Raw genomic sequence first — 14298 nt, 5'->3', positions numbered from 1 at the left:
ACCCAAATAATGCTATCTCAGGGTCCGGTTTGAACACAGCCATACATTCCAGAAAACCAGTTGAATACCTCACACCAAAAGGTATACAGTCTTGGACATGTCCAAAAAAGGGGGGCCAGGGAGCCCTCAGCAGACACACAGAGAAGAGATTGTTGGAAAAAAATCCTATGCAATTTAGATTTAGAATAATGGAGCCTGTGTATTACTTTAAATTAAATTAACTGGTGCCGAGTATTAATGGAACATGATCGGATTCTGCTAAGGCTCTCCTCCCACAAGTCATCATCAATCTGTATCCCCAGATCCTCTCCCTTATTTCAGTTTTAAAAGCTTTTTTTAAATTCTATAAGAAACCACTTAATCACGATCGTCCAAAGTAGGTAAAGACCTCACAGATTATTTATACAGACTATGGTAAAGACACTAGTTGAAGAAAAGGCACACACAGGTTTGTCCACTAGATGTCGGTAGTACTGCTGCGAATCCTGAGTGAAACTAGAGCAGAAGAAGATCACGAACCAGAGGAACTCGGCTGGAGCTGCTACCCCCCATCATGTTATTGATCACCATGTCGGTGTGAAGGAAAAACTAAACTAAGAACAACCATCCCGATCCGAAACGGAGACCTTAACATGGCCGGAGAGGAGGAGAGGGGGGTGGTTCGTGTGAAAGTCAAGGTAGGATGTTTACGGTTTGACAAACACTTAGTCTGCCAGAGGCTGCTAGTTAGCTAGCAACCCCGTTATCCCGGTTATTGAACCGACTGTTACTGTGTGCTGCCTGTGAAAACAAACACGTCGACAGGTGAACACCCCTGTGAAGCTGGGTGTGTGTCTGTGTTTGTACAGAGAGAGTCTCCACCCTCACCTATGTATTTAAGCGTGTTGTTTACCGCCTGCTTTGTTGTTGTCGCTGACTGCGGTCTGTGACAGCTCGAGGAGTTCACCGATACAAACACCTGTCACCTTATTCTGACAGACTGTAACAACAAGTTTTAAGGGATACTTTAAAAAGCCTGTTTCATCCCCTTGCATCAATATGTAACCTCACAGCAGAGAGCCTTTACAGACCCGGGCTGACGTCACCTGCCAGTTCAGCGTTTACGTGCGTGGATGTGCGCGCAGCCGGCTCCATGACGTCATATGTTACCTGAAGTGGATGTCCGCTGCTCTGCTCTTATGAAGGCTCCTTTATTTAAGGACATACGTTACACAAGGCTTAAATGAAGTGCGATCAGATGAGGACATCAGAAGTGTTTTTCTTTTTATGTTTACATTTTTTGTTTTCCAAATCAACATTTAAGACAAAAAATTACTCCAAATAAAAAAAATCAATATAGCTGGGGTATCTGACTGTTTCATTGTCTGTTTGTCTATGTGATGCATGCATCCAGGACTCAAACCTCTCTAGTCTCTAACAAGTGAAATCTAAAGATTAAGAGCAACATATTGAAAATATTGCACAGGTGGTGCAGTGGTTAGGGCTGAAGCCTCACATTAAGAAGCTTCCTGGTTCAAATCCCCTTTCTGTGTGGATCTGTGGATGCATGTTCTCCCTGTGCATGTGTGGCTTCCTCCAACACGCTCACCAGGTTGATTGGTCACTATAAATTGTCCGCAATAATAATAAAATAATAATAATAATAATATTTCATAGTATTTATATAGCGCTTTTCTTAATACTCAAAGTCGCTTTACATAAAATAAAAGTAAAAATAAAATAGGTAAATAAAACAGAACAAGGACAGAAGTGGGGTGGGGGTAGAGGTCATGTGTTGTATGCTTCTTTTGAACAGGAAGGTCTTGAGGTTGTTTTTAAATGATTGAAGTGAGTCAGAGTGTGGAGGGAGAGAGTTCCACAGAGCTGGGGCAGCGATGGCAAAGGCTCTGTCCCCCAAGGTGTGGTGCTTGGACCTGGTGATAGGGGACAGGATAGGAGATTGGCATCTGATGATCTGAGGCGGCGAGATGGGGAGTGACGTTTGAGGAGGTCGGTCAGTTATGAGGGGGCAAGGTTATTGAGCGCTTTGTAGGTGTGAGAGTTGTCTGTCTCTGCTCTCTATACATGTTGGCCCTGTGATAACTGTCCAGGTGTAACCGTAACCCACCTTGCCCCTAATGTCAGCTGGGATAGGCTCCAGCCCCCATGATACTTTTTTCTAGGCTGCGCAAACATTACACAGCAGGGACAAAGGAGACACCAGACAAGAGTGTGGGAGCAGCAGAGGAACTTAAAGCAAGTTGAAAGTGTGTAAATATGTTGAAACCATTTGTCAGTCTCCTGGCAGGTTCCCTCCTAAAATTTAAGAGGGATTTAAAAATGATGAGCAGGATTGTAGAAGCAAATTTACACACATTAAAGCCTATAGGAGGCTGTCACCTGCTGCACTGCAAAAAGTTTCATGCACTTTATGTTGGGAAGGAAAGTAATCTTGACAATTACACATCTTTCTGTACTGGAGTTCTTTTTTTTGTGCACTTGTACTTTTTAAAATCAGTACTTTCACTTTCACTTCAGTGTGCTCTGTGTGTTTACATCCTGGTTATGACTGAGTTTCAACAAAGGAATAAAAGTTACCACCAGTTGCTCGACTCCCTGCTGGTTGGCTAATGTCTACCACTTGATCATCAGGTGAACTAACATGTAGTGGAGGCGCATGAAATCACAACAAGTAAGACTTTGGTGATGAAGTTCTGAATATATTTGTAATGTTTTCACAAAGCCAACACCTCTCTTCAACTTCAGCACGGCAGGCTGTGAGCTTCCTCTTCTCTGGACACTTTACATTTGAATGTCACCCTGGTTACGTGTTGTGTCAACAAAATCCATCCAAGTAATAACGGTCTGCTGCTGGCTTTAATTTAACAAGAAGCTTGGGAAAATCTACTTTTATATAACTTGGGGGACTTTTCATCCACCCGTGGTAAAGAGTAAGAACTCAGTACTTTTACTTTTACTTGACTAGATTAACAGACTGGTAGTTTTACTTCTGCTTCAGTAAAATGTCATCAAAGTGCTTGAGTAGAAGAATATTGTAGTGCTCTTTCCCCCCCTACTGTATAACTGATTGTGTAGCATCCTGGTCACAAGTAGCACCTCCAACAATCAAGACTCTTATGAAAGACCCTTAGACCGTCAGCTGAAAAAGTCATGTTCAAATCTGAAAGCTCCTGTGAGGAGTTTATGACCGGTTATGAAACAAATCAACAGTGAGGCCTCTTTATGACCCATCAAAGCAAACAAGACCAGCAACAACGAGACTGATAATTTACAGTATGTACTGTCATTTTTAATGCATGTAAGTGCAGTGAGGGGCAGGTGTCAGACGGGAGTTACAGCACCCTGAATAAACAGCTTCATTTGACCTCTTCATTCACAGTGAGTGATACATCACATTGTTAAGGCTGGTTTATAACACTGCGTTGACCCTACGCAGCAGTGGTCGACGCGGACATGGGTACTACATACTTCTGCGTCCATGTGTTCGTGACGCAGCAGTTGACGCAGGCTGCTCAATATTTCAAAACATATCACAATAAAATTACATCTCTTATAATGAAATCCTGGTTTGCAGGTTTTTTTGTTTGTTTTCACACCACAAATAAGCAATGTCTTTTGAGGCTTAAGTGTCGTTGCCATTTTCAGTCTGCAGCAGGGTTTGATTGACAACTCTCACTCCTCTAACTGAACTTTAATAACCTGTAAAATCAACAGAAGCAAAGACATTTGGTGTGAATGTATCCCAAACAACAGCATATAGACTGTGATCCATGGCTTGTTAAAGAGTACAGTGTCATTGCTCTCTCTGGTTTTGTAGTTTCTCGTCCTGTCCGTCCCACAAAGTCGTCTTTTTGTCTTTATTAATTGGTTCCTGATGTTTTTTTAATTTTGATGTTTTTCAGAAATGTGATGGCATACTGCCCGTGGAGTTTCGCTCCTTTGCTGTGGATCCTCAGATTACATCACTGGAGGTCCTGCAGCACATTCTCATCAGAGCTTTTGATCTGAACGGGTAAGAACACACACACACACACTAGGGATGGACCGATTATTGGCTGGGCCGATTATCGGCGCCGATATTCTGCATTTTGACGCATATCGGCATTGGCCTTTTTTAAAAATCCGACGGCTGATAAGAGATCAATTTAAAACTGGGTTATTTTGGCTCAAAATTCACTAAATCAGGTGGCAGAAATGACACCTTCTGCAGAAACCATAGCTTAGCTTGTGTTCTATTTCTCCTGCAGTTTCTCATCACAGGAGACGAGCTGAGCAGCGTCTGTTTCTGGCCCCTAAAATTACTAGTGATTTAAAACTCATACAACCCCACTTCAAAAACACTGAAATACCCCCATAAAACAAAGATAAGTGAAAGATTAACATTTCGGTTATATTGACATTTTGGAAAACTTAATTTAGTGTAGAAAACTTTAGAGAGCTATTTATTTGTTTAAGTTTTCATTTAATTTTATAAGACATGCTGCTGAGATGTCTATTGTCTATTGTTTAAGATAAAAAAAAAACTTTAACATGTTGTAAATCTGAAAAGCTGTTTAATAAACATATGCTTAAAGGCATTTAAACAAAGTTAAGTGTTGGAGTTCGGTATCGGCCCTGGAAAAAACATATCAGTCTATCTCCAACACATGCATGCACGCACGCACGCGCGCGCGCACACACACACACACACACACACACACACACACACACACACACACACACACACACACACACACACACACACACACACACACACACACACACACACACACATTCTTTCAGAGTTCATCCCAACCCGACCCTCACTGTGTGAGTGTGTGTGTGTCAGCATTTCTGTTCTGCTTTCTCAAACCAGGAAGCGGAATTTCGGGATCAGTTACCTTTCTCGGGACCGGAGTGGAGCTGAAATGTATCTCTCTCTGCTCTCTGACTGGGATCTGGATGTCGCCTTCCTCTCTGCAGCCAAACCTCACCTGCAGCTGAAGATGGACGTCAAACCTGCAGAAGACAGTAAGTCAACTACGGCTGATCCTGAAAACGAGAGAACATGATAGATGCAAACATGTGCAACCTTCAGGAAGACGTGCAGGGTTCATATTTCACAGAGCAGTAAGGCAGCTGCAGGAGATAGTTCATGTTACCCAGACTTTATTGGTTCATACTCAAGTAGGCGACATTTTGCATTTACCCAGAATAACTCATCCACCTTTTCTCTGTGGTATCAAATTTATTTTAATTGTTTGACTAAATGTACACAAACATGGGGAGTTAAAATGAAAATTGCTGATGTAAATAATACAGAGAAATATGTTTTATTCAAGAGAGCGAGAGATATGTTTGTTGATGTTTTATTTTACAACATAACATCGAGTCAGTGACCAAAAGTAGGGGAAAAAAATATGGAAGGGGGTGTTAAGTTTGCAAAAATGATAGTGAATTGATCAAATTTAATCTAAAATCCTTCTTATAATCCCAGTTTTTGTTCCCGTCCTTGTATTTCCTGTAATCAGGACTGGATCTTATTAGGGCCCGAGCACCGACAAGGTCGGCGAAGGCCCTATTGAATTTTGTTATTATTTCCCTCCCCTCTTTTTGTTTTCCCCCTTTAATGCTGATTCAGGAGACTCTTAACTGAACATAGTGCATTGCTATATTCCAGTTTTCAAATACTGGATATTCCAGTTTTCAAATACTGGATAATTGCACAAGTTAAGTCTTCATACAGTCCACGCCATCAGAAGATTTTGATACACTTGTTCTCAGTCTGGTGTTTTTCCCTTCCCTGCAGGTCCTGTAATGGAGGACTGGGACATCATCAGCCCCAAAGACGTTATCGGCTCTGAGCAGCTTGCAGACCGGACCAGGTCTTTGGCCTCTGCAGCTCTTCCATTCACTCAGTCTCTGCTGTCCCAGGTTCATTCCTCCTCCTCTTCAGTCTTCATCCTCTCCTCAGACCTCTGTCAGAAAGGCTTTTTGTTTATGCTCTGTTTGTCTCTTGTACTCAGGTGGGCCGGACTCTGACCAAAGTCCAGCAAGCCTTCAGCTGGACGTATGGAGAGGAGATCAAACCCTTTAAGCCTCCTCTGAGCGACGCAGAGTTTCATAGTTACCTAAACGGACAGGGTCAGCTGACTCGACCCGAGGAGCTCAGACTGAGGATCTACCACGGGGGTGTGGAGCCGTCACTGCGCAAGGTGCAACACCTGAGATCTATTATTATGAAATATCAATCATATGTTGCAGGAATGCATGCAAACTGCATCCTTTTAACGGCCTGCAGTGTTTTATTTTATTTAAAGAAACATTGTGCTCTCATAAGTAGAATAACATGATTTGCACTTGGGGCGCTGGTGGCCTAGCGGTCTACGCGCCCCACATACAGAGGCTACAGTCCTCGTTGCAGGGGTCGCCAGTTCGATTCCCGGTCGGTCGACCATTTCCTGCATGTCTTCCCCCGTTCTCTACTCCCCACATTTCCTGTCTCTCTTCAGCTGTCGTATCAAATAAAGGCAAAAAGGCCAAAAATATAACTTTAAAAAAAAAAAAAAACATGATTTGCACTCAGCTGATGTTGCTAATGACTTGATTGACTCCTGCTGCTCTCAGGTTGTGTGGCGATACCTCCTGAACGTCTACCCTGATGGACTGAGCGGACAGGAGAGGATGGACTACATGAAGAGGAAGACGAGGGAGTACGACCAGCTGAAGGGGGAGTGGACAACCCGGGTCAGCTCAGAGGATCTAGAGTTCATCCGAGGGAATGTCCTCAAAGACGTCCTGAGGACAGATCGAGCTCACGCGTACTACGCTGGCTCAGAAGACAGTCCACATCTGACGGCGCTCACAGACCTGCTCACCACATTCGCCATCACTCATCCTCAGGTGTGTGGAGACTTTGTGTTAGAATTAAAGTTCAGTATAAATTAACAGAAACCAAAAGTTCTTATCGTATCATCCTCTTTAGTCTTTCCTCAACCTCAGAAATATTGTGCGCCAATTTAACGCTTCTTGTGGGGATGTAACAGAAGCTCAGGAGACAAAATTAGTGCACACAAGGGATGATTCAAATGAGTGAGATGAAAAATGAATTGCAATACCTTTTTCAAACAGCAGAGGGAGCCGCCTGCTGCTTGTCTTGTCATTAAATTTGAATAGAGGAGTACAATCTCTCCCTCTCTCCCTAATAACTTTACCGTCCATATCAAAACTGAAGAAAGTAACCCAGGCGCATGGCTGTAAAATAAGCAAAATAAAAGTTTTATGAGGAAACTTCTATCTAAATTTTAAATATAATAAGGGTAGGGGAGAACGGGGTTGGTTGTCACACTTTTTACTGTTTTGATGATTGCTCATCATCAAAACATCTTTCAATAGTCATTCCTACATTAAATTGAATCTTAAGGTGTTGGCTTGAAATGTATATCCCCCTCATTTTCCAACTCATTGTAATAAAGAGCCAAATAATTATCAAAGACTAAACTTTCAAATAACGTGCCACATTATTATGCAAGTTGGTGATAATAGCATATAACTTGTGAAAATTGAAAACTAGGCACCATTTCTAATTTTCTATTGATTTAAAATAATAATATTTACTACAACTGTTTTCAAACTTCAAGAAAAGCAACTGTTTTCTTTACATTTGTATACAAATGATCGGGTAAGCAGGTAGGCCAGTTCATGAGGCGTTCCTCTTTTGTATTTTCCTCCATGGAGGACATTCAGCTAAAGTGAAAAAGATGATGCACCGTCACATGCCTCACGTTATTCCCAGGACAGGATGGCATCTCAGGGCTTTAAAGAGATTTCAACCCGACTGAGAACTTGTGGTCAATAATAAAGGAGATAATTTACAGTAATGGCAAGAAATACAGCTCAAAAGAGCATCTTTGGAAAGCCATACAAGGTACAGCTCACAGTGTCAGCAGAGAAGTCATCAGAAACCTCACTAAATCTGTTAACCAGTGACCTCTGACCCTCACTGAAAGAAAAGGAGGTTATATTGGACATTTGAGAAATACTTTAGATTTGAAATGTTTTAAAGACAGTAACAGTTTTATTTTGTATACAAATGTAAAGAAAACTGTTGTTTTAGTTGAAGTTTGAAAACAGTTGTAGTAAATATTATTATTTTCAATCAATAGAACATTAAAAATGGTGCCTAGTTTTAAATTTTTACAAGTTATATGCTCTTATCACCAACTTGCATAATAATTTGGCACGCTCATTTCTGCAGATTCTGCATTTTATTAAAAATACAGCTGAAAATCATCATTTTAACCACACAGTTGAAGAAATATATATTTACTATCTGACTTCCTAACAAATTTGAAAACAACTGTTGATATAGTTTTTAAAAATTTCAAACTGTGAAAATAAAGAGTGATTCAGTTATTGCTGCTTTGCTTCTGTTTTGTTTGATCAAAGCAGTACCAAGTTTTCTAAAGTGTCAGCTCCTTCCTCAATAAATCAAGACTGTGGTGGAAAAAGGTCCCTGCTTATCCCTCGACCTGATCATACCTCTTTGTTGACGTAGTTTTTCTGGAATCTGCACACTCTTTTATTCTGAAACTGATGAGTAAATGTTCCAGATTTATAAACCTGTTGTTTCTGAAAGCTTCAGACATCTGTAACTTCGATGTGTTGTGTTCCAGATCTCATACTGTCAGGGCATGAGTGATATCGCCTCCCCGATACTCGCCGTCATGGACAATGAGGCGCATGCCTTCATCTGCTTCTGTGGCATCATGAAACGCTTGGAGGGGAACTTCCGGCCGGACGGGCAGCTCATGTCTGTGAAGTTCCAGCACCTGAAGCTGCTCCTGCAGTACTCGGACCCAGAGTTCTACTCTTACCTGGTGTCCAAAGGAGCGGACGACCTCTTCTTCTGTTACCGCTGGCTGCTCCTGGAGCTGAAGAGAGAGTTCGCGTTTGACGACGCTCTGAGGATGCTGGAGGTTACCTGGAGCTCTCTGCCCCCGGATCCTCCTGAGACTGAAGTGGAGCTCCTGGGGCCGCCGCAGGAGGCTGAGGATACGGTGTCCTGCAGAAAAAAGGAGAAGACTGTGGAGGATCGCTTCGGAGATGATAAGGGTCAAAAGGAGAAGCAGCGCAGGCGACACATGCTGAGGCCGTCCAGAGAGGAACCAGATGCAAGCAGGAGTAAGGTCACTGAGGAAAGAGAGAGTGAGAAGGGAAACGTGGGCGGTGAATGTCAAAGTCCTCAAGTGATGGCGGACAAAGCTGACATGCAGGCCACTCCGTTTGAGAGGCAGACTAGTTTTGGAGAATTTAAATACTACACGGCTCGAAATGAGGACAGCTTTGACATGGATACAGAGCCACCTCGGAACTTGGTGGCTTCAAAGTCTTCAACGAGTATCCAGAGCCGGCAGTCCACAGTGGACAGTGAGGAGGACCCCGGAGAGAGAACCCCGCTCATAAAGAACTGTGAGAACGGTCTCTCTCCGTTGTCGTCCCCTCCTCTCTTCCCGAGCGGACTCCCGATCTGGAAAACTGGTCCCTCTGTCTCCCCCACGTCTTCAGGTTCTCCCTCCAGCTGGCCGGGTGCTTCACCTGACTCGCCTCCTAAATCAGCATCTCCATCAGCATCCAACGGGAGAGAGACCTTCACGAGAACTGTGCAGAAAGTCTTGACCTCCTCAGCCCATGTGCTCGGCAGCACAGGGATTAACTCGCCCACGACGCCCACTCTGAAATCATCCGTTGCATCTCCCTGCCACACTCAGAGCCGGTCCCTCCTCTCCTCGCCCATCCTGTCCTTTGGTAGAGGCCCCTCGCTGTCAGGAAGCAGGTTGTCTTCCAGCAATCTCCCTTCACCTGGGAACAAAACGCCCAGCACCACAGCGAACACGCCCGTGTCTCTGAAAGGAGAAACCACCAGCATCAAACCGTGCTCCCTGCCGCCTCCTCAAGAGTTTGGGAAAGGGAACCCCTTCATGCTGTTCCTGTGTCTGTCCATCCTGCTAGAGCACAGAGACCACATCATCAAGAACAGCTTGGATTACAACGAGCTGGCCATGCACTTTGATCGGCTCGTGCGGCGCCACAACCTGAGCAGGGTGCTGCAGCGAGCCAAGGCCTTATTTGCGGATTACCTGCAGAGCGAGGTGTGGGACTCGGAGGAAGGGGACGAGGTCAGCTCGGACTCTCCAACTACGGCTACGGCCGCACAACCCTCTCCTTCTTCCTCTGTCTCTGCCAGGCCCATTTACAGCCCTTTAGCATCGCCTCAGGCATCGTCTCCAAACTCAACCTACAACCTCGCCACCACCATCCCCTCCCCGACAGCTCCCCTCGCAGTTTCTCCCACATCCTGACTCCTGACAGCGTCCTCCTCCTCAGCGGACTGACTGTTTGTAGAGGTGCAGACTCCCTCCATGGACTGAGCTGTTTATAATCTCATTCTGTGTATGCTTGAAAACAAAAATGTCTATAGTCATCCCAGTGTTTTATTATTCATCAGCCTTTGTTGTCCGTCTTTAAAGAAGGGATGAAAATGCTATCTTCCTTTTCTCTCCCCTGAAGTTACTGATGAAGTGTTGAACCCTGAGATTCAGGCGTTTCCAGGTGAGACAGTCTGGCTGTTTGAGTTTATCCCAACCAACAAAAGCCACTTAGTGCAATTAGCCTTTGTTGCCCTCCTTATACTCTTTGTTTACAAGCCCATGTTTATGTCCAGTCAGCCACAAACGTGTCTTAAAGAAAGTTTAATTTTAAACGAAGAGGAGAACTTCAGACTCTGATTGGTTGGAAGTCATGCTTTAAGTTGTTCCAAACGGACTTTTACTGAAACATCACTTGAAAACATGTCAGCGCACATACTGTACTCTCCCTCGTACCCGAGCCTGTCACCGTCGACCTTAAGAGGCTTTACAACTCAAACGTATACATGTTGTACTTCTGCTGATGGGCTGCTTTGAAGTGTTTCAGACAGAATACTGAACGTGTAAAATCTACTGATGTGTTATACGCCCCCTTTCATGTGAGCATGCTCAGATCCTGAAGCAGAAAGAGTCAGCAGAGACAGTTCATAACCAGCTAACTGGAGCTTAACAGAGCCAGATTACTTGAGGAAATACTGGATATGTTTAACTCATGTGCTCTAATTCATGTGATCACATGAGGTGACACTTCTGACTTCAGACAAGACTTTGACTTCTTTAAGATTTGGCCCAGTTCGTGACTTAGTCTCTGTTTTTTTCACATGGTTATGAAATGCTTCTTCGTCATCTAGTCGTAAGCAGACAGTGTAGCCTCATCTCCACACACACACCTGTGTTTTTTATGTTTCCTTTTATTCCTCCAAAGTGCTTTTCCATCTGGACTTGATGGCCTAGAGGAATACCCAGAAAAAAAACTTCAGTACATTTGATGCAAACATTCCCCTCATGATTGATTCCCATTCATCGCCTTTATTTTTACATTTGGGATGAGTCTAAGTTATTGTTCTTTTATTTGGTGTCATCTTGTCACCATGAGCGTAACCATTTTGTCATTTCTGCACTCAGAGAAAGAAAACTTTCTGAAGCTGTAACGTTGCTCAAACGTCTAAAAACAGTCTCACATGATTCAGTTTCTCTCCTGAGTGCAGTACAGATGAGGTTAGGGTGAGTGGAGGTGAGGGGAAGGAACGTGTGACTGAGGTTTTAAGCTACAAAGATTGGGGTTGGTGCAATAGTTCATGTTAATCATTCTAAAACAGTCTTTATTCAGTTCAGACTATTTTATTGTTTGCAGCAGTCACACATGAGGAAGGGTTTCCATTCTAAAACAGGACAAAGCAGCTGATCATGATGCGACTAACTGTACCGAGCGTTACACAGATACAGTACTGTAGAGAGATGGAGAGTGCTGATTCTGTTCTGTTATTTCAGTGTATGCTGGACTCAAAGATTCAAACTGCAACAGTACTCTGTAATTTAAATTATTTTTGGTGCTTTGGTGCTTTGTTTTTCAGAGATGTATTATTTTAGCACTTAGGTTATTATTGAGGAAGATTTGGGCCAATGTGAAAAAAAACTTGAGGTTTAACCTTTTTCTTAATATCCTAACTCTTATCTCAGAATTCTGAATAAAAGGTAGATTTCTGAACTCAAATCAAAATTCTAAAACAAAGTCAGAATTCTGAATAAAGATAGAATCCTAACAAAACAGTCTGAATTCTGGAATTGAAAGTCAGAATTCTGGAAATTTAAGTCACAATTCTGGATTTCTTTGCCAGAATTTCTGAATTGAAAGACAGAATTCTGGAATTGAAAATCAGAATGCTGAGAAAGAAGTCAAATATCTGAGGTTAAATCAGTGTAAAAAAAAAGAGTCAGAATTCTAAGAAAAAAAGTCAGAATTGAAAGAGGTGGTATTATGATTTTTTTGTATTTAACAAACAAATGTTAAAAATGTAGGATGACAGAACTACAAGTGTGCAAAGTTACCAATTTTTAGGATTATGTGAGAGGGACTTTGGATTTGCTCCAATCGTGACATCACCGATGGGTGAATCTCCTTAAAAGGGCATAATAAATCTAGCACTTTATCCTTTTACAAACTTTCTGGAACAGATATAGGGTCCAAAACATACAAATATGTTTCATAATCTATCATTTCAAATAGAGTAACATGACTTTGTAGCATGGCAACAGTGGACGAGACTTCTGGAGTGCGGGTAAAGGGCCTTAAAGTGACAGTAGCTGAAATGATGGTTTTCATAGACACCAGTCTATGATAAGTAAAGAGTGTTTAAGCTGTAAATCATGTTAAGCTGCTACAGATCTGTCAGAGGGATGATATGAAGAATAATACCCCTCTGTGGAGTCAGAACACTGACTTCTTCCTCTGAATTTTGAAGAAAAGACTCTGTCCTCAAGAATAGTCTGAGGTTGACCTGTTTTTTTCAAATTCTGACTTTTTTATTTGAATTCTGTTAAAAAAAACACTATATCGGCTCCAGTCTTCTTCTGTATGTTTTCGCTGTTTCCCAAAGACACTTCTTTTTCTTTTCGTTTTTGTATCATGTTTTCATTTGGTAATGGAATGCACAGTTTCAGGCATTTACAGTTTTTGTTTTTCCTTTTTTGTTGCTAATGAGAAGGGGAATCCATGCTGCATATTTAATCCTTTTGTTTTATGATATGACACTTGAAACAGCCAGTGACAAAACTATTCATTTATGTGCAACCTTTTGGCAGTTAAGTGCCTCACGTGTTTCAATCAGAAGCCTTGTTTCATGTTTTGTTTTGTGTACTTCATACATGTTTATTGTGTCATCATGGGCCAATTTAAAATATCAGTTAGAAGATGGATTCAGACGGATTTATTTGGACTCTTGCTCTGAGAAAGTGTTCCTCTTTAACGCTAACTTGTGACCCTGTGTCTGCATTTGGTTGAAAATTAAAGAAATGCAGCTAGATAGTTAATTTTCATGTAGCAAAGTTGAACTCTCAGATGTTTGAATTTACAACAACTAAAACTGTAATAGACGAAAGCAAAGAGTCAGAAAGAGGATGCCCATGTGGAGCCATCATATTCCTCTGTTTGTTTGCTTTCATGTAATGATGTTTGGACTTGGCTCAGCCTTATGTGATGTGCACTATCAGCTTCAATACTGTGGATGAACTCTGTGCATGGCTGCAGACTGAAAGGGAAATAACAAAATGTTTGTTAACGTGTGTAAAGCCTAAAATATGTTCTTCATGGTTTGTTAAATTGAGCCAAAGTCGTCTCTCAGCTCATCGTTGATGTGTCGGACCTTCACAGAGTCCAGCTGTGTGAGAAACTGAAGATAGGGTGCCACCAGAACAAAGACAGGGAGCTCATTTATCTCTGCATTTCATAACTTTACTTTGTTTTCAGTGGCCTGTATTTCATCCTCAGCGGTCTGTGATGAGATCCCTCTTCGACGAGCAGGAACTGAACCAGTTCTGAAATCTCCAGAAAGACCGTCGATGTGATATCGTGGTTATTATTGATCTCATCTCCTTTTGTATATCAGTATTTAAAAGCATATTTAAACTATAAAAGGGACTGGCTGGACTCTGAGCTCGCAATATGTGCATTTGTAAAAAAACAAAAAAAGATTTGTTTATCTCGTTAAATTATATATGTGCACAAAGTTAAAGTTTTTAATCATACAACACAACAATGTTACTGATTGTATATTGGACACAAATAAATAATCAATGCAACAGATAGAGTGAAGGCTGACTTTTTTGTTGCCCCATTACCCCACCACTACGCTCCCAGCATGCAGGCCTGCTCATCGTACCTGAAGTCTCTGAA

At 42.2% G+C, this 14298-nt stretch overlaps 1 protein-coding gene across 3 annotated transcripts; it reads left to right on the top strand.

Annotated features, from left to right (window-relative positions):
- The first annotated feature begins 205 nt into the window (after positions 1–205).
- On the top strand, positions 206–14225 carry tbc1d25 (TBC1 domain family, member 25). Of its 3 annotated transcripts, none has more exons than XM_034696129.1 (7): positions 206–677; positions 3903–4012; positions 4856–5010; positions 5789–5913; positions 6006–6194; positions 6607–6882; positions 8655–14225. In XM_034696129.1, the coding sequence occupies exons 1-7, from the start codon at positions 633–635 to the stop codon at positions 10338–10340; spliced, it is 2586 nt and encodes an 861-aa protein (XP_034552020.1). In that variant the 5' UTR covers positions 206–632; the 3' UTR covers positions 10341–14225. The 3 variants fall into 3 exon arrangements, with proteins under 3 accessions (XP_034552020.1, XP_034552021.1, XP_034552022.1); XM_034696130.1 differs by lacking the exon at positions 206–677 and adding an exon at positions 2818–2930 and having other exon boundaries at positions 8655–14224; XM_034696131.1 differs by lacking the exon at positions 206–677 and adding an exon at positions 3026–3273 and having other exon boundaries at positions 8655–14224.
- The last annotated feature ends 73 nt before the right edge of the window (positions 14226–14298 follow it).

Source organism: Notolabrus celidotus, chromosome 11 (assembly GCF_009762535.1).
Source record: "Notolabrus celidotus isolate fNotCel1 chromosome 11, fNotCel1.pri, whole genome shotgun sequence".
NCBI classification, from domain to species: domain Eukaryota; kingdom Metazoa; phylum Chordata; class Actinopteri; order Labriformes; family Labridae; genus Notolabrus; species Notolabrus celidotus.
Note: the sequence above shows the minus strand (reverse complement) of the source record. Positions and strands in the feature narration are given on the sequence as shown.

What these genes read in the sequence shown, in the direction of transcription:
- tbc1d25 (XM_034696129.1), top strand. Translation starts at nt 633, where the DNA reads ATGGCCGGAGAGGAGGAGAGGGGGGTGGTTCGTGTGAAAGTCAAG. An exon ending in AGAGCTTTTGATCTGAACGG is followed by an intron (nt 4,013 to 4,855) that starts GTAAGAACACAC and finishes TTCTCAAACCAG; the next exon opens with GAAGCGGAATTTCGGGATCA. An exon ending in CTCAGTCTCTGCTGTCCCAG is followed by an intron (nt 5,914 to 6,005) that starts GTTCATTCCTCC and finishes TCTTGTACTCAG; the next exon opens with GTGGGCCGGACTCTGACCAA.